The 19,501-nt window shown below is 41.7% G+C and overlaps 1 protein-coding gene and 1 pseudogene across 1 annotated transcript; both read right to left on the bottom strand.

Annotated features, from left to right (window-relative positions):
- Window positions 1-375: 375 nt before the first annotated feature.
- LOC139915164 (solute carrier family 22 member 13-like) lies at window positions 376-5,120 on the bottom strand (annotated as a pseudogene).
- Window positions 5,121-5,151: 31 nt separating this feature from the next.
- On the bottom strand, window positions 5,152-18,346 carry LOC139915169 (serine/threonine-protein kinase OSR1-like). Its single transcript, XM_071903674.2, has 17 exons — window positions 18,157-18,346; window positions 17,318-17,430; window positions 16,606-16,714; window positions 15,489-15,630; window positions 14,385-14,440; window positions 13,783-13,892; window positions 13,574-13,675; window positions 13,129-13,262; window positions 12,901-12,949; window positions 12,724-12,789; window positions 12,382-12,504; window positions 10,632-10,667; window positions 10,324-10,473; window positions 8,803-8,908; window positions 8,634-8,702; window positions 7,926-7,990; window positions 5,152-7,805 (listed from the first exon to the last, which is right to left on the bottom strand). Exons 1-17 carry the CDS (start codon window positions 18,224-18,226, stop codon window positions 7,731-7,733), a joined length of 1,575 nt encoding a protein of 524 aa, XP_071759775.1. The 5' UTR covers window positions 18,227-18,346; the 3' UTR covers window positions 5,152-7,730.
- Between the last annotated feature and the right edge of the window lie 1,155 nt (window positions 18,347-19,501).

Raw genomic sequence — 19,501 nt, 5'->3', positions numbered from 1 at the left:
ATGCTGATTGCTACAGCACCCTAGACTGCCTTAAGTGTAAGTAATAAGCACTGTGACAAATGCAGTAGGAATATAGCTGGTGGTCCAATGCACACAAAACACTAGACAACACTGGTTGCCCTCAGTGTGGACACGAGGTGGTAGGAATGTCTTATCAGCCCCCAATAAAAAAAATCATGTATCTAGACTATCAACAGTAAAACAGCACACTCTAAATATGATAGTGTAAACATTGTGAATATTTCTGCCGACATAGTAGAGTCACAGCAAAGTGAGTCCCCATAACACATGATCCTCATAATATTGACCCGATACATCAACAAACTGTTATATCGGTCTTACCTTAATCAAGAGACATTATCGACATGCAGCAGCTTACCTGTTGCCCTCAGCCTCGTCAACTGAATCAGGTAGCTCTGTTCCCCTCGTCTCAGGAAGCAGGAAGATGAGAGCCCCACTGATCACTATAAGGCTGCTGAAGACACTCCTGGGTATGGCCCAGTAGTATATAGCCAACAGGTTGAGTAATGGAGACAACACCCCTGAAATTCCATAGCCTATGAAAGCCAAGCCAAAAGCTGTTTGCCTGAAAGAGTGAAATGTGTGCTGAACAGATGGTTTCAAATATACAGCATATATAATGTATAGATATATATGTTCATATTCTTTAATTTGGCCTACCTGACAGAAGTGGGGAACAACTCCTGAATATAAAGCAAAGATCCTGAAATAGCCCAGACCAAAAAACACTTTCCTATGGTCACAAGGACTGTCGTAGCAATAGCACTGTCTGGAATGAAATTCCAACATTTCATATATGGATGCATCTTCCTGTATTAATAAACTGACCATGAAAAAGTAAGGACATGAAACGCACCTTCAGGGAGAACCAGGGTTAGGAGACAGATGAAACTGGCTGTCAGGAGGGTTGATTTTAGGGATATTTTTCAGCTCCATACACCAGGAACAGAGGAGATGTGCTGGTATCTCAGTAACCCCAAACAGGAATTTTACCAGGAAGATGTCTAGACCAAACATGCCCACATTCAGAGCAAGGCAGTTGTTTCCTAGGTTCGATGAAAACCTTTATACCACAAAAACACAAATAAGATACAAGAATTAGGTGAAGTAAATGAGGAAAAGTAAATCTACTTGCATAATGCATACTAGTATTGAACTTACCATACAAAAGTTATTACTAAGAAATATTTAATCAGGACTGGTGATGTAAAAAGTGATTTGATTCCTCCGCTTTGGATTTTCCGTTCCTCAGTTACCTGAAGAGTAAATCAAAATTGTTGTTGAATATCCCGAATACAAATGGAATATTAATGTTTAAGTAAACACACTAAATGGCATGCTCTTCTTGCGTCTGGTGTTCCACGAGGTCTGATTCTGATTGTAGTTCTCTACCGTCTACCCATATGCTTACTTTAGGTCACATCCGTCGCAAACACAATAAATCATTCCATACCTATGCGGATGACACATGGCTATGTTCGTAAAAAGTTGATCCGCTGTGACGACACTCCCACTCTGCTGGCTGGTGCTCTGTGTGTGTTGTCTGTCCTACTGGAGCCTGGTGGGCGGGGTCGTCAGTGCTGATGGAGTGCGCCTGGGCCCGGTGCACAAGCCGGGTTGTAACACCACATAACAGCATACTGCTCCATGACATTTATGCACAGTACACAACGTTTCAACCTGTCTTGTTCTTCGTCAGGTGTGGTGATTGCATTGACCCATGCATAGGCGTTCGGTGGCAGTTTCAACAGTTTCAAATGAAACGGGCCCCGACGAGCAGAGGGGCCCCCAAATGCCCATGAGAATGTTTGAAAAATGTTAATAAATAGTAAGAATTTATAATTATTTAAATAATAATTTAAAAAAAAGTTATGCATTCGCCATTCGTGGGTACATAGCGGTGCATAGGTGCATCCAGTGCATGATAGACCCACGATCCTGCCACAAACACCTGTCAGTAGGCCTGCAGTTGCTAGGCAACAAGTCAAGTACACAGTGTACACAGCACGTACAGCGCAAGAGGCGCGAGCAGTTCAAACTTGTCGGTCGGTCGGTGTTAACGACGATCTCGTGACACAGGGACCAGTTCAGATTACAGATGTACAGTTTACACATGAAATTATGCGTCTGGCACACCTCGCCGTTTTACCAAGGAAAGATATTTTCGCAATATGAAAAATGGAGAGAAAATGAACAGGTCGTGGTTCTCGATCATCTGATTCAGTCTCCTGTTTCTGCTGCACTTTACTATAACGAGACTCAAACCTGCAAAAACAGAGACGCCAGAATTTTAACTAAAGGTGAGCAAGTTTTAGGCTACTTTTTAATTTTGAATGGCCTCTGCCTCACTTAGTTTTGTTACAGAAAATGTCATCCTAAATTATCCCAAACTAAACTGAAAGCTTCATTCTGTCTCCCTCCTCTCGCTATTTCAGAAAATCACTCACCTGAGCCTGGTCCGTCAGTGTTTTTAAAGGACGGCTCCATGCTCGTCATTCAATTATTGTTTTCCTGTTCCTTTTACTGCCCCATATTGATATAATAATATAATAATAATGTTATATTTTGAATACATCAATTGCAACATCAACATTTTTTTCCCTAAAAGCTATGGAAACGCGCAGTCGACGTGTTTAATGACCTAATTTTTTTTTAACACAACTTTTCAAAATTCTGATAAATAAATAAATTAGTTGTGAATGGTTGTAACAAATTCCACTGTTCTGTAGGCCTACAGGCAAGTGACAGGGTTGAAAGGAGAGTAAAGGGCCCCATGATAGAATGTTGAAACGGGCCCCCATGGGCCACGGAACGTCCCTGGACCCATGACCTCTATCCTGCACCAGCACTAAGTTGAATGTGCACATAGCCTCATGTTATTTAGTACATATAGGCTACAGTATGTTCCTATAAAAGCCAGTGATCCCACCAGCCTAGCTCAAGTCAACATCAGGTGTTGGATGTCCCAGAATTTCCTCCAGCTTGACAATAAATGTGAGATTGTTTTATTTGGCCTTCCCAGTTCCATTAATCAGCTGCAACCTCAGCTTGGTAGCCTCTTAGCTAATGTTTAGCCTGGTGCTAGAAACCTGGGAGTTGGGAGTCCTTCTGGAGGTGTCCTGGGCCTAATTCAACAAATCATCTGTGATGGGACGTGCCCACTTGATAACCCCAGTGACATTACTGCATTTACACGCTCATCCCCGTAGCACATAGAGTAGGTAGGTTGCTAGTGAATGGTGCTGCCTTTCTGATGGTCCTGTAGATCAGTGGTTCTCAACATGGGGTCCGGGGACCACCAGGGGTCCTTGAGGGGGTTCTCAGATTTGGGTCCAAGAGACAAAATCTCACCAATGGCAGTCCGTGGCCCCACTGTGTACTAAATTAGGGGTCCTTGATATGAAAAGGGTTGAGAATCACTGCTGTAGATTTATGATGGCATAGCCCGATGTCCTCTATAGTCACCATTTGCGGGTTAGTATCATTTTTTTGACACGTGAATTGGACTTCTGCATGAATGCTCACCTAGGATTATGGCACCAAGCAGTGCAACATCAAATCCTGTGTATTGGTAAATGTATCATTTTGCCAAATTTCAAGCATTTATCATGTGCCTTTCCATGTGCTGTAATTGTTTCATTGATTGAATTTACCTTCAATTTGAGGGTATGATCAACCGGATGAACACTGAAAATACAACAGCCCTTTTTATCAATGTCCCTCCCCACAAACTAAAACAAAAAGTGCATTGCTGTTCAAATACAACACTGTAAATAGTTTATGATGCAAAGAAAGGATACCCTATACACGGCATACCATATGTAAATGAATACGAAGGCCTGGGGTCCTGCCATGACATACTGTACTAGTCTCCAGTCACGAATGACATAGACCAGACCAGCCCGTGGCACAGTGTCCAATAGCTGCAATTATGTGGTTCAGACAGGTAGGAAAGCTCCTTTGGGTGATCCCAATCCACTCGGTAGCTATAAACACAAATTTTAAACATCAAAATCACTTTAGACTTAAATACATAGCCAGACCATAGAGATGGGTTAAGCCATTAATGTGAAGTAACATTTTTTCAGTAGAGATCTTCGTTAAAAAAGAAAATTAATCTAGGATTAGACCCGGACTAAGCTGGCCAAAAAAATTTATATTATACCTAATACAGTAGCATTGACAGTATATCCTCCTACTGCCCCCCGACTATGAACTGTGACACTGTGTACACATATAGATTTGGAGACAAACCAGTTTCTATGTTGAATATAAGCAGGACTACTGCTGTCTGGATGGTTCTCTTGCAGCCATACCTAGAGTTTAGAAGGTGGGTGAAAGACAAATGAAAGATTTGAAAGTCTACTTTTCCCAACATTTTGCACATAACCCAATGTATCACTGTTTATGTAAAGCACTCACGAGTCAGCTATAGGTCCAAACATGAATGAACCGGCAAGGACACCAGCCATGAAGACCATTTGTATCACTTCAACCAGATTACATTTGTCACAGACTAGATCAAACTGCAAAACAACACTGCCAAAATCAGTGGGGTAGTCAACAAAGGTAGTGATACTGTTGCAGATCTGACAAAGTCATACTCAGCCTACATCAGTGACTATGGTGGCTTCATAGAGACTTTTCTTGTACACCCATCCATTCTGGCACCCTGTGGTCTCATTGAGTCCATACTCCCTGATGGCATGGTTTGGTTTGGCCCTGGTCCACAGGGACAAACATCCGACACCTACTGAAGGTCCCATCCTTCTCCCGGGGCAGAGTCAAGTTCAGCTGCTCATCTGTGGTTAGGTTAGGACCAGCACTGAGGATCCAGTCTGTGTTACAGTGTCGGCCTGGCTCTGACTGGAAAAAGTAAACTAGAAAATAAAAATGGCAGTAAGAAATTCGGAAAGCTTAACCCAAGCAGGATAAGCTTCTGGAATAAACCAAAGTCTCCAATGGACCTCAGAATCTCTCCAAAATCTACCATTTTCACACCGTTTCATGTGTTGAAAGAACTCATTATGATAACACATTATGATATTCAGGCTCAGGTAATAGTGCAAATTAATGTTTAACCATCTGACTTTATTCTCTAATTTATGTATGGGTAATTCACTTTTCAAATGTAAGTAAACTGAGTGTACTAATGGTTCACTTTCATAACAATTTTGTGGAAAAAAACCCCAACTGTCATGAATCATTACTTGAATTCCATCATGTGACTTTATTCAGCTACTAAAAATCCTTTTTTGTGTGCGTGTTGACAATTTCCAATAAATGTACTGTATATAATTTTTCAAGGGATCTTTTGTATGACATCAAGTTATAGAATGCTGTCACAAATGTTCCGCTTCAGTTTATGCATTTGCTGATTTACACATTTTATGATAAAAACATGTTTAAAAAAAAGAAAAAAAAAGAAACGTAATGATTCATTTAAAAAATGTAATATTTTGCCAATCAACTGATGAAATGAATACTAATCATTCAAAGACCTCACCTTGAGGAAGAATTAGTGAACAATAAAATGGAAAAATTTCGAAAATCTAAGTGACTATAATCTCTGATCAATAATTTTAACCACACACACACACACACACACACACATACAGAAAAGAATGCAATTGTAATGTAACTTGTGCCATCTGTCTTGTTACTTGTTGAGGAACAACATAACGCTGATTTTTTAAAATTCACTTTCATCAGGAAAATGAACTGGACAGGTTCCAGTGAGAACAACTGCATATCATATCATGACATCAAAGCAGAGTGTGTGATTACAAGCCCCCTGTAATTCTAAAATAAGCCTGTTAACATATCAATAAGGTGCCAATTGAACAAATAATTTGTGCATGATTAGTGATGCTCTAACAAAGGCCAACAGTGGAAAATACAATATAAAAAAAAAACACAACTGAAATTCAAATTTTTGTACTGCACTAGATGAGTTACCGATCGAGTTTTGCTTGCCGTAATCATTATTTACAAGTAAAATGTTACTTTTATCTGAAATGTATTCAAAAACAGTCAATGCATCGATATACTCACGTACAAACCTCATGACGTTTGTGTGACAGTGCATGGAGTTGCCATCATACGTACATTTACAATATCTTTAAATACACCATTTACAACAGTACCTGAACTAGGAGCTATAGCACAGCCCTCGCACACGGTACAAAACAACCATACAGCTATACTGGGAGTGACAACAGTGATTGGTTGGTGAGTGTTTATGAAGCACAGAGACTATAGTATCATCAAAACAACTTGCCTAGTGATGAAGACTGAGAAGTAAGAACCAGCCTCTGGAGACTTTTAAGCTATATTTCACTTTGGTGGAATAGTTTCAGTTTGGAGCGTGCACAGCTCTACAGAAGTTCATTAGCAGTCAGCCTGTAACATGAGCTGCCCCGGGCTCTTCAGTCACCACCAGCATTCAGGATTCTCCCTCGGCTCTCCATATCAATAATTGTAAACAGGCAAAATGACCTCTTGAAAAGTTAGATCAGGTGCTCAGAATGAAAAATAAGTATTACCTGCGTCTGTCTGTAGGTGCGTTTAAAGTATGACATTTTTACGACATACTGACTACGGCTCCCTAGGGCAGCCAGTTTTGTTGGCTGACCACTCATGTAATCCTATAGAGGTATGTGCACCCAAAAAAAAAAAAAAAAGTTAAAGTTCAACCCAAGAGAAATATAACTAGAAACCAGTGGTCACAGACAATGAAAAGAAAATAACTATTGCATAGTACAAGAATATTAGGTAGGTCTCAATCTAGGAAAATAATCCTGTCTTTGAAAAGCTCTGGAAAAAGCCGTCTGACAAAGTGGCTTACTGTAACTGCAGTTACGGGACAGAGCAGTTACAGTTGTTTTCTGTGTATACATGGATACGTTCAGCAGTGCACTCAGAGTCTAAACTCTTTGGTTACGTCGTGACAAAACCACCACACACTGATACTGTGGAGGAGGGTAATCATAGCACTGGCTAGGGTTGCCTTGTACAGGAGTCTTGAAGTAGTCTTTTTCTTTGTATTAATTAAAAATCAATCTCAATTTACAGCATTAACTAAACTGTAACTGCATTGCAGTGTTTTTATTAGGTTGTCTACGTGTTATCATTTATGTTTCTATTTATGTCAGTGTTAACAGGGACTTGGACGTCTTGGATAGCTATACACAAAATACAACCAATAATCACCGATGGACTCAATTTTTCAGCAATCACACTGGTAAAATCTATACCTTTGCTAACTAAGGCTGACTTTACACTTTACAAATTCATAGTGTAGCGTAAAGTGCCAAATAAAGGTGGCACGACACTCTTGTGAGTTTTGTGGCACAGTTGATTTAAAAAAAAAAAAGGCAATCACTTCCAGTACTGGCAGGAGATGGTTTGGATTGTGCTTATGTATGAAGAAGAAGGAAACAGAAAAGAACGAGTAATTAGAAGTTGATGTAGTTGATTGCGTCTGTTCTCCCATTCCTAAGCGCACTGTAAACTTTTCAAGTGTGATTCCTGTGTTGAACTGGGCCCGTTCTCAATGTGGTCCACGTGCATCCTGCAGTAGGTTTCACACTCCTGCCGGCTTGACCTCTCCTCCTCCTCTCTTTGGCAGTAGTGGTTTCTTGGAATTGAGTACTATGCAGCTGTGCAATACCATTTGTTGCTGTCCTTTGTTGCCGGCTCTCCTTGAGTTAACTGATGCTGAGCTGCGCAAATCCCATGAGTTTAACATCATCAGGAATTTCAGACTCATCCAAGCCAGATGCCTGACAGGGGAAGGAGCAACCACAAGACTTCAATACAAAAGGATGCTCATATATTTGCACATTTTTTATAAACTAGGACAGAACTAAGCATTTACTATATTATTCAATCTCTGTACTTACCAGTTTAAAGGTCACATTTTTATTGTTTTGAGGATCATCAACGATCTTCTGCAAATTGGCAGCAACTACACAGAAGATAAAAGGAAAGTAAAAAAGGAAAGTAAGAGGACCATGTCAGATGACACTTTGAGATGGCTGTAGTGTTCATGAACACACTTTGGCTCCAACCCATGACCCTCTGGTTGAGAGACGGTCTCCCTAACCGCTAAGCCAGCCTGCCACCTAATCAGGCACTTAACTGATGTGCAGTGCTCCCCAACACAGCCAATGCAATGATTTAAGCAGACATATTCAGAGACAGCTATACAATCACAGAATTAAAATTGGATCACTAGACATTTCTGCCAAAGCTGACTAACAACAGTAGAAGACTGTGCGTGTGCTGCACAGCTCCCAGGTGTGAAGGATGAAACAATGAAAATGAAGTAGGGTGTTGTTAAATAAGAGCATGCATGCTCAGCAAACCTTTCCTGGATTAATAGAGGTTAAAAATGGTCTGTGTTTGTGCCTACAAATGCAAAACAGAGGGATTTTGTAAAGCAAGCTATGTAGGCTAGTAAAGATCATGTGAATGCCACTGTTGCCTATATAGCACTTTTATTAACAGCATTCTTCTGTTTGTCATGCATTTTCTTAACCCTTATCACACTACAAATATCTGTGCTGACAGTAAGACAGGATCAGTGATCTTGAAAATTGGTTACTTACCAATGACTAAGTCCTTCCCATCAACCAGACCTGCCGAGACCAACTCCTGGGAAACCCCGTCAGCCGAGTCTAAGTCGGAGACGTGGGCAGGGAAAGCCAGAAAGGAGTACATGAGATCGGAGTCTTTTAGCGCACGAGTGAACAGACAAACCTAGGTGATGCAACTTACCTCTGCCGGGCATGAACTCAAAACGGATGTCATTGAGTTCCTTCTTCAGATTCCTCAGCCTCAGAACGAGGCTGATGGGAATGTTGGCGTTGGCTGCAGGCGGGTCCTGCAACGGCACAACGGTAAAGCGGTTACTATGCAGCACTTGTGGTTTTGAGCGTACAAAAAGAACAGAGAAGGGGGATGAAGTTCAAGTCAAGTTCAAGTTTGTTTATTTATATAGCCCTTTATCACAAGCATGTCTCAGAGGACTTTACAGAGAATGAGCTTAACTGGATCTAACTTATCAAAAATCAGCGGTGAACAAAAGCGGAACAGAAGCGTCCTTTGTGGTCCTTGACTATTCCTCCCTCCTTGCCTCCAGTGGTAGTTGTTGTCCACGGTGACACCCTACACCGGGTGTCGTTCCTATGACAACCTTCCTGACAACCATAACAGTGGTGACCGAGTTGGTGTTGTTGCCCCATGCCAAATCTGGATGTTCACCCAAGGGTTCTTATTGTGTTTATTCTGTGTGTTTTGTTTATTTTCCATTTTGTCATCTTCTATTTTTACCCCACGACAGCAGGGGTGGATGGCATTGTCGCTCGCTCGCTCTGTTCACCACTTTGTGTCACATGGCCCGCAGGGAGTTAGACTGCAGACTCTCAAGTGGGAGACCCGAGTTCGATTCCCGGCAGAGACGCTTCCACAAAATTCAATGTCGCGGGGCTGTCAGATTCTTAGCCTTGTTTTTCCTTAATGAGGTTTTCATGGGAGTTTTTCCTTGTTCTCAATGAGGGTCTAAGGTTGGGTGTGTCGCTTTCATTTATTGTTTTCATAATGTGGCTTTGTGAAGCTCTTGGAGAGTGTAACTGTGATTAAGGGCTAAGCAAATAAACCTGACTTGATAAAGCAAGGTATCTGCAGGTTTCAGAAAGCCAAATTGAGGACTTTTTATAATCAATTTAATGCTGCCTGGAATTGCATTTAAGCCCCATTTAAAAACCAAAATAAATAACAAAGCTGGCAAAACCAGCCCATTTCTGACTACACATAGCTACTGAAAGCAGCTAAACTAACTAAACTAAATGGGCAGTGTGAGAAAAAGGACACACTGTATAACTAACACTGTTATACACGCTGTTATGGATTAATCTAAGAGAGGACATGCAGCACAAAGAAATTGTCATTGCTTGGTGAAAAAAAGAAGCCCTATAGTAACTGTATCTATGGCATTTTAATACTTTTTAAGGCCTTAAATTCAGATCACTTTTTTGACTAAGGACCGGCCACAGGCCAACAGCATTTTCCTCCTTGGCTGTACCTTCAGACCTTGATAATTGTGTCTGATTGCTGTAATTAACAGTTTTTTCCTGTTAATATAATTGTTAAATATTGATTGTATTCAATTTCTACTTATTTTATTTACAGTTTATTTATTGTTGTTAATGTATTTATTTTTAACTTTCCAAAATGTGAGGCACTTTTTAACTTTGCTTTTGAAAATAACAGTGTGCAACTTCTGTCTTTATTTTGTACCTGTGCAGTGGGTCCATGTGCGGGGCTGGCTGTCTGGATGGGGACCTGTAATGGAGTGTCTCCTCCTGTCTGGCCAACATTCGCAAGGCTCTGCTGTGCTGGACCAGGAGGCTGCAAAAGAGCGGAAGAACCGTCCGCGGGCGGGAAAATCTAGGGCGTACGACACATCAGACAAATCAGTGGGTGTTTTCAGAGTCATGTCAGTGGAAAAAAAGAGGACACACGTCAGATAATCATGCAGATCTCTATATCAAGGCATTATAGATGAATCAAGATTTTCTAGTCATGTCCACTACAATTAGACTCACCTCCAAATTCTGAGATCCGTCCTTCACTCTGGGTGACTGCAGAATGGACATGACAGATTGTCAGGATTAAAAAACATGCAACGCTGCTTTTATCCCCCCAAACTACAGACTGTTGGAATATCATAGGATTAAATGAATTTGACACATGGCGGCTTTGACCACGGGCTGAACTGAAATCACAGTCGAGATCACAGAGAGAGTAAAATCCCACATCCAAACATGAATTAAGCATTAGCGCAAACACACACTGCAAGATAATTTGAACCAGTGAAGTGCACAAGTTGCCGTCTGATCCAGTTGCCAGGCTGTTTTTCACGATGAGTGTGTTCTGACAAACATCCCCAATTCTCTAAATTTATGCGATTTCTGAGGCTAAGCCTGGTCAAATCAATATTGGGACAAATTCTACTCATGGTGAGGCCATGCCACACCTCTAAATAAGTTTAGCGTTTATGCTTTTCAGACAGTGACTTTAAACCCACAATGATAATACTGTATGTCACCATGGCTATGTTATGGGGCAATGCTCCATATTCACAATGCATATCTGCACATTTAGACACGATTTTTGTAATAATTGGTTCTGTTGTGTTTAACATGCCCATTTGTACTATTTTTGTCTATATCCTGTTTTACAGTTTCATCTTTTATCCTATTTGCAGCCATTATTTATGATGATGGTGCAGCAACATGGAGCCTATAATGCAACACAAGCAAAGTCTTTCAATGACTCTTGGCCAGAAGAAACAATCCTAGAGGACTAGGATAGGGATTCTGCATCAGTTTTAGCTCAGTTATTTTCACTGACTAACCTGAACTACCTTGACAGTTTTGCTGGGACAGCAACCCGGAGTGTCCTGCAGTGCTTCATAATCAAGGCAGGTGGCCTTACCAAAACAGAACCCCTGCCTTGAAAATCCTAAATTTCATTATTCATGCATTTACTGCCATTGAGACCAAAGCAGTGTGGACCACAGCATCCAACAGCCACATCTGCTGGTGAAAATGAATACCGCTTGCAATGAAGAATATACTGGGTGTGTCATAAGAAGGTATGCAATTTTTAATAATAATAAACAAAGCTGTATAATTTTTTTTAATTTTTAACTTATTTAGTAATTTCAACAAAATAATTCAACATTAGTCTGTAAATAACAGGTGTACCTGGAAACATGAAAAATATTTAATAATACAGTTAGTATTACTATAAATATAAAAAGTGTACACCTAGTTTTGAAACACCCAATATTATGGAAGCATCGCATCATGCCAGCAGACCTACGACTTCAGCTAACCATAACACCATAATATCAGAATACCCTGTCTAAAATGTTAGGAGTTAGCTACAACAGCAAGTAAGCTGAACACCTCAAATTATTTTGTTCATGCCACTACAAACTACGACCTTTGCACTGCCTTTTTCTCTGCATTTATCGGTAGTCTTTGTTGGTCTACAAGTAAACCGATTCGAATTCAAGTCGTCAGATACAATACAATCTAAGTGAATGGAATTTAGTTCCCTTGCATTTAAAAAACATTTAGTTGTGCACGCTCCTAACGCGCATTCCCAAACCCCCAACCCTACTTGTCCCACCACCCCTCCCCAGCAGCTGTTACCACCTCGACTAACAAATTTCCAGGAAACCCTGCAACCGTAACTCTTCATTCGTCTAAGAAATCTTGCAGTGTGTGCCCAGCCTCAGAGAGTAAACTGGATTGAGTTGGGAGAAGCGAGCATGCCGAGCCTCACCCGGAGAGCTGCCACAGCAGCCTTGCCCTCCTCGCTCTCCTCGTCCAGCTCGTCGTCACTCCACTCCCACTCGCCGTCCTCGGTCTTGTGGAGTCGACCGCTCGAGCCTGGCACACGACGAACCTACGCAATGCATAAAAAAAACCCCATTAAGACCTACTAAACATTCATTCATTTTCTCTCTGCTTATCCTTTTCAGGGTCGTGGGGGGCTGGAGCCTATCCCAGCATGCATTTGGCAGAAGGTAAGCAAACACCCTGGACAGGTCGCCATAATATTATAGATAAAAATAAAATGTTTGACTACAGTGCATTCACAGTGCATTACTAATGGGTGTCAAACCTTTTTCGATCGTTCCGTTATTGTTGGGCCCTTCTGTAGGAGCCTCTCCTGCAAGTACTCATTGTTCTGTAACAGAAAGACAAACATTTTTAAATTGTCTTTAAAGACGCTCTTTGAAACACAAGAAAAAAAAAGTATTTTTATTTTATTTTTATATATTAGTGACATATGGCTCACCTTGGCTTTTGTGAAGAATTTGTGCTTCAACAATTCAGCGGCAGTTGGCCTGAAAAGGAGATAGAGACAAGACTCTTTACTAAATACATCAGCAAACATCACATCCCAGACCACTGGGGGATCCAATGGAAAACAAAGGCAAAACAAGCACATCCTGAACCTGGCATAAAAGAATGGAGCAACTTATATCATGCTGTCTTTACGGAGTGGATTTGGGCACTCGCTGACCTTTTCTCCGGATCTTTCTGTAAACACAGGGAGAGCATCTTCCTGAAGGACTTGCCATACTTCTTCACCATCTCCTTGTCCGTGATGCCTGTCTCCAGACAGGGAGGGTCGTTCTGCAACGTCAGCATCAGCACCTGCAGACACGCAAACATCAGCATCATTCAGGTTAAAGCTGATGGAGCCTTGTCAAAGCAATCAGTCAAAGATGATTGACAATTTAGAGCTGACGGTATCAAGAGGCAAATTCAGGTCAGTCAGTCAGGTGTCACACACTTAACTCTGCTACTGTATACCTGGACACTATCAAAGTTCATTATGGTTTACAGCACTTGAAAAAATAATTTTCTACAAATCATGCCTGTTCTTTATTGAGCAGTATCTAGTATTTGTTTTATTACACAGATGCCTTACTGTTGGGCAACAAAGTAAGAGCAAAGAAATTTACCTTCATCGGTGGGTATTTGTGATATGGTGCAGCGCCAGTGGCCAGTTCAATGGCTGTTATCCCAAAACTCCAGATGTCGGCTTTGAAATCGTAGCCTCGGACCTGCGGATTAAAAATAGAACAAAGTGTTGGTCATCCCATTGTCACCTAATTACATTAGAGTGGAACAGAAGGACAGGAGGAAACGGTCTGCAGCACAGGTCACCCACCTGCTCCATGACCTCAGGGGCCATCCAGCATGGCGTCCCCACAAACGTCTTCCGAACCTTGTTCCTGGTCATGTCTCCTCCAGCTGCTAGAAAGGCACTCACACCGAAGTCTAGGCAGACAACCAGCAGAGTGAGTGCATGTGTGTGTGTGTGTGTGAGAGAGTGAAAGTGAGAGTGTGAGTGAGTGAGTGAGTGAGCAAGTGAGTGGTAGAGAGAGAGAGATAGAGAAAGACAGAGAAAGAGAGAGAAGGGGGCAGAAAAAGGAAGAGAGACAGAGAGAGAAAGGAGGAACAGAAAGAAAGGAAGAGAGAGCAATTCAGAGAAAAACATATTAGATTAGCTAACAGGATTCAGAGAAATCAGAGGAACAAACGAAAAAAACATTGTTCTCCCACCACCGGACTTGTGATACTGGAAGTGCAATATCGTTTGTTTAGGTAAATAATTTGAAGGAATGAAAATTCACTGAAACCTAGACAGAAACTGCCTAAAGAGTAACTAAAGTGGGTTATTATGTAGCAGGCCACTGAAAACATATTAAACCTTCCTCTCATTTCACAGTGAAGAAGACGGCAGATGGAGAGAAACTGGAAACACTATACCTGCAATTTGCACTGAACCATCATCCCCAAGAAGAATATTTCCAGCCTTCAGATCCCTGTGTATGAAGAGATAGATCAGTGACTCATAATCTAAACTATCATCTACAAGTAATATGTATAATCAACAAGTCAGTGACTGAACTAACAGAGGAGTGGCTAGTCTCTACAGTACAAACCAAACTAACACACATCCTTTACTGCTCCACACACCAACATGTTAAAGCGGCGCCTCTGATAGTCTGCCAGATCTTAATCCACCCCTTCTCTGTTTGCATACATTGGCAAACTATGGCTGACGGAATGTAGTGGATTATCTCCCCGGCAAAGCACCGAGTGCACATATGACCTGTTCTCAAAATGCTCTGATACCCCACCTACCCCCAACCTCCACCCTCTCCCATGCCTGATTAGATGTAACCAAGTTAGCCACAGCATCTGATCTCAATCAGCAGCCACTCTCCTTGTTTACTGAAGCACTGCCCCCGTTTGCGCTAAAACTGTGTACTTCACCAGACACCAGATGGGTTTTGTTCACACTCAAGTGTATCAGCAAATCAAACGGTTATTCATTTGGGCTTATCCAAGTGAAATATATCATGATAGCACAGTCCATCACAAAAATACTCCATTTGTCTTTCGCAAGAAAGTAAATGTCACATTAAGCCACAACAGTATGGCTAAAACAGACAAGGCTATAAATGAGGAGTCTGTTAATTTGAAACAATTACACTTGTCATACAACAGGGCACAGAGGATATAGAGAGGCCTTTATTCTCCGTCCCATGTCTCAGTGGTGGTTCACAGTGTTCCTGGGAGGAACTGTTATGTAAAACAAACCTCCTCAATAATGCATTTCCAGTGTATTAAATATTGAAGGACCTAGGTTGACGTGAAAACCAGAGGGCTAGCTCAAACTGTAACATTCATATGCGGAGATGAAAGACTCTGAAAGAGTGCCTGGGTGAGTTGAGAAGTGAGACACTAGTAGGCGATGGGTCATAGGGGCTACCATATTCAAACTGCACTAGCCTGAGGTACAGTGGTAAGAAAGCATGGCCCTCTAGCCTAGTTAGGCATCCCCAGCGAGACGATCCCTGGCCTCACCGATGAATCTGCCCGTTTTTGTGCAGGTACTCCAGCCCCTCCAAGACTTCTTTCAGAATGGTGGCTATGCTGGCCTCGTCCAGCACCCCGGTCTTGTGCTCCCCGCGGGAGATGATATGCTTGATGATGTCCAGCACTGAGCCTGAGAGAGAGTGTGAGAGTGGATGAGTGGAGTCTCCACATAGTGAAGCAGTTATAGAAAACTATGGGATATGAGTGTGGTAACCCATGGTGTTTAAGATTAAAAAGGAAAAATCCCCCCTTGGACACACTTACACTGTTATAGCTCATCCATCTGTGATGTTCAATGAATTCCAAGAGCTATTTTGTGACTTGCTCTGTCTACTTCTACTTCAGTTAGTGATTTCCTACATTTCCCAGAATGCCTTTCGACAATCGCCAGCGAACGGATGTAAACTTGTTGCATTCAGCTGTTGGTTATATGTATAGATGGAGAGAGCAATAGCAATAGTGAGAGCACAGCGAGAGTTTTTTCCGGTTGAGAAAAACTGACTCATAACGCAATACGTCTTGTTGCTGCATTGCATTCTGGTCTTTTGAGGATACTGACAGTGGTATCTCTGCCTCTTCTACGATGGATTTTTCCCTGTATGAATGTTGAACGTTGGTGCAAAATGGTGAGTTTAGAAGGAAGCCCTTGCTTTTTAATTTGAAGTGTTTTAGAGTGGATGTTTCATGAAATAGTCACTGACCACATATTGAGTATGCATGTGTAAGCACTCACACACACACAAATCACAGGAAGTCTCGGTGATAGTGCCCCTAAGGGAGGACGTGGGTGTGGAGACACGCCCACTATAGTTGGCAGCATTACATGCCAGGAAAGGGCAGGTGAGAAACCAAGGTGCAGCCGCTAGGAGAGTCTTGACATTCATTACCGTTAACACTATTTAACCAGGAATATGTTGACCAGCTTTCTGGTGGGTTAATCTGATAAATACCAACATTCAGTCCAAGTTAAACCTTAGCTCATTAGAGATATGTGAGATGGGAGATAGGCCCAAGAAAGTCAAGTCAAAGTCAAGTTCAAGATAAGACTTAGCCAAGTCAAAAAGTCAAGTCAAAAGCAAAGTTTCTTCAGCAGTACAGCACTTACCACCACTGAGTAGCTTCATCACCAGCCAGAGTTCATCCTTCACCACAAAGGAGGTGTAGTAAGAGACAATGTTTGGGTGGTGGCACTGGCTCATAGCTTGGATCTCTTTCTGCAGTGAGAGTTATAGAAAGAGTAGAAGAGTAGATGGAGAGAAACTGAGCAACAGACTAATTGAAGCTCTGTATCACACTTTGAGATGCAAGTGACAATGTGTGAAACTCAGTCACGGCCCAACTAGAATATGATCCTGAGATATTTTAATATTAACTACATTCAGCTCAGTAAAACCTTACTATAAGTACAACTTGAACTGAACAATACAATCCCTGCTATCACCCCGGCCCCACAGTTACAACCTAGCTGTAGTTATTACCTCTGTATCTTAAGTTAGCACAATTCTTCCCTTGATGTCCTGTTAAGATCACCCTAACCTAATTCAGGAGTGAGCAGTGCCTCAGACTGGAAACTGGGGAGTGACCTGGGTTATGTCACCACTGGGCCACAGAGCCAAGACATCCTTAATTAAGCTGACAGGCATGGGTGAATCCAGGGCCTTGGCAAGTTATATAAGCACTGGGTAGTTGGTGGTGGTGGTGGTATCCAGCTGTTGGTCTGTTCTAGACTGATCTGACCCCCCTCCCTCCCTCTCCTATCTGCAACACACACCATTTGAACCGCAGTCACGACCCCACAGCTAGCTACTGAGACTTACCAAGAGCTCATCCATGCTAGTTTGACACTTTTCCAGGTTAATGCGTTTGATGGCCACCTTCTCCTTTCTGGGCTCACAGTAGGCTGCCTGGACCACTGCTGTGGCTCCACTCCCTAAGGATCAGCAAGAGAAATGAGAGTTGGAGTGAAACCACCCCACTTAAAGATCATGTGGAGCCTTTGACTGATGGGAGAAATCAGTCAGATAATGGCAGCTTGATTGAATCCACTTTGTGTAGCATGTGAACAGACGGTCTATCAACAAAGCATGAGTGAGTAGAAACTACTTTGTAAGATCAGGGATTGAGGTCATTTGCCATGTTATGTACAATATTGGGATTTAGGCATACGATCTAAATTTAAACTACAACATACATCAATTCAATTTGCAGTTGTATGTAGCATCAACCTGCTCTTTTTCATGATCATCAGTCACATGTTATCTGGACTGACCTAAAATATGCATGACTCACTAAGCCATATCATACCTCCAGCAAAAGAGCACCACCCACTTCAACATTTCACCCTTCAGTCTTCATGCCCTGTAAGCTAACTTGCGTTAGCTAGCTATTTAGCTTAATGCTAATTAGCTAAGAAACTGTCTGGCTTTGGCTCGCTAGCTTGCTGAAATAGTTGGTAATTTCTGGGCTAGCACAGAAAACATTGCAAAGTGATAATTCTGCATTGGCAGTTACAGAGTACAGCTGGCCTGCTGATAGCTAACATTACAGAGTAATGCTAGTTGGCTAGTGGCAGCCTGCTGTCGCGACTGCTAGAAGGACAGGGGAGGGCTAGCTAGCTAACATTACCTAGAATGCTAACATTAGCTTAGCTACTCACCTATCACCTCATTGAGAACATAGTCATCCTTGTTGATTGACCAGGGTTGAGAGCACTGGTCGTCTGCCATTGTTTCGCTGTTTGGACACTGTGAACAGTGTTGTTAAATTCAAAGAGTTAAGTTTTCTTGAATAATAAGGTTGTGATCACTCCATTCGGCTCCGAGGATGCTTGCTGCTACTCCGCTGACAATTCCTGCTGCTACTGTCAACACAACTTTACGGGCGCCTGACGCATTACGTAACTCAGGAAGAGGAATAAAAAAGCCGCCATGTTGAGTGTGGCAATATGTGCAACATATTCCCTACACCTCAGAAACAGATAAAATACTAGTATGGTTGCCTGTGGACTGAACACGCCAGGTCCATTTAATAATTCGTGAAACCACCGTTCAGCTCAGTAATAACACTGGTCATTTAGTCTGTACAAGAGTGAATAATTGGTAGTTTTATTATTACAAACCGAAACTGTACTGTGCTATATAGTTTACTCAGTAGAGGGCGCAAATGACTCTTTCCTTTTAATCTTGCACAAAGCATTTTTTTGTCTGTGACAAAGAAGTCCCAGTCATGCACGGTGAAATGAAAGCTAAAGTGAGGAAATATCAGTGGAAGCACATAGAAGAATTATAGGTAGTCAGTCTACTTGGCCTACATAGATTAGGGCCGAAAATACCATATGCCTATTATAATAGCTTATGTGTATGCTAAGGCTCTTTGATCAGGGTTCACATGGTTCATATACTGTATGTATAAAGTATTAAAAAACAGAACAGGTAATCTTTCATAGTGGAATGTGTAGGGTGAGCTGCCAAGTGAAGTCAAAATCAGTAGTCTTCTTGTGACTGGTGAATAGCAGACACCAAAAATTCAACAGAATATCATTGAACTAAATGTGAATTGTATTGGCTGCAGGGAAACACATATATGCTACATTTGTTTGCACATTGCACATTATTATCACTGTGTCTGTGTTACTGTGTTGTTGTTTTTTAACTCTTGGTATTTTTGTATTTATTTCTATAAAACTATAAAACAAATCCTATTCTGGGCTATGTTTTTCAGAACTACAGATAATAATAAAGGGAATATTTTAGCCTGGGGTACCTCATGCTTGGGGTAGCTTGTCAGTAAAACAGTGCGCTGAGACATTTAGGAGGTTATGTTGAAACCAGCAAAACTATGGATGGTATCAATGGTATGAGGGGAAACAGCAGGGCTTGTCATAGCTTGTTCTTAAAAGCACAGGCAGCAAGCAAAGAAACTGACTTCAGTTCTACAATCATAGCCTGCACTTTGACTTTAGACAGCCAAGTAAACCCTCTGTCACAGGCAAACCTGCCTCA

The sequence above is a fragment of the Centroberyx gerrardi genome, chromosome 13 (genome assembly GCF_048128805.1).
Source record: "Centroberyx gerrardi isolate f3 chromosome 13, fCenGer3.hap1.cur.20231027, whole genome shotgun sequence".
Classification (NCBI taxonomy): domain Eukaryota; kingdom Metazoa; phylum Chordata; class Actinopteri; order Beryciformes; family Berycidae; genus Centroberyx; species Centroberyx gerrardi.
Note: the sequence above shows the minus strand (reverse complement) of the source record. Positions and strands in the feature narration are given on the sequence as shown.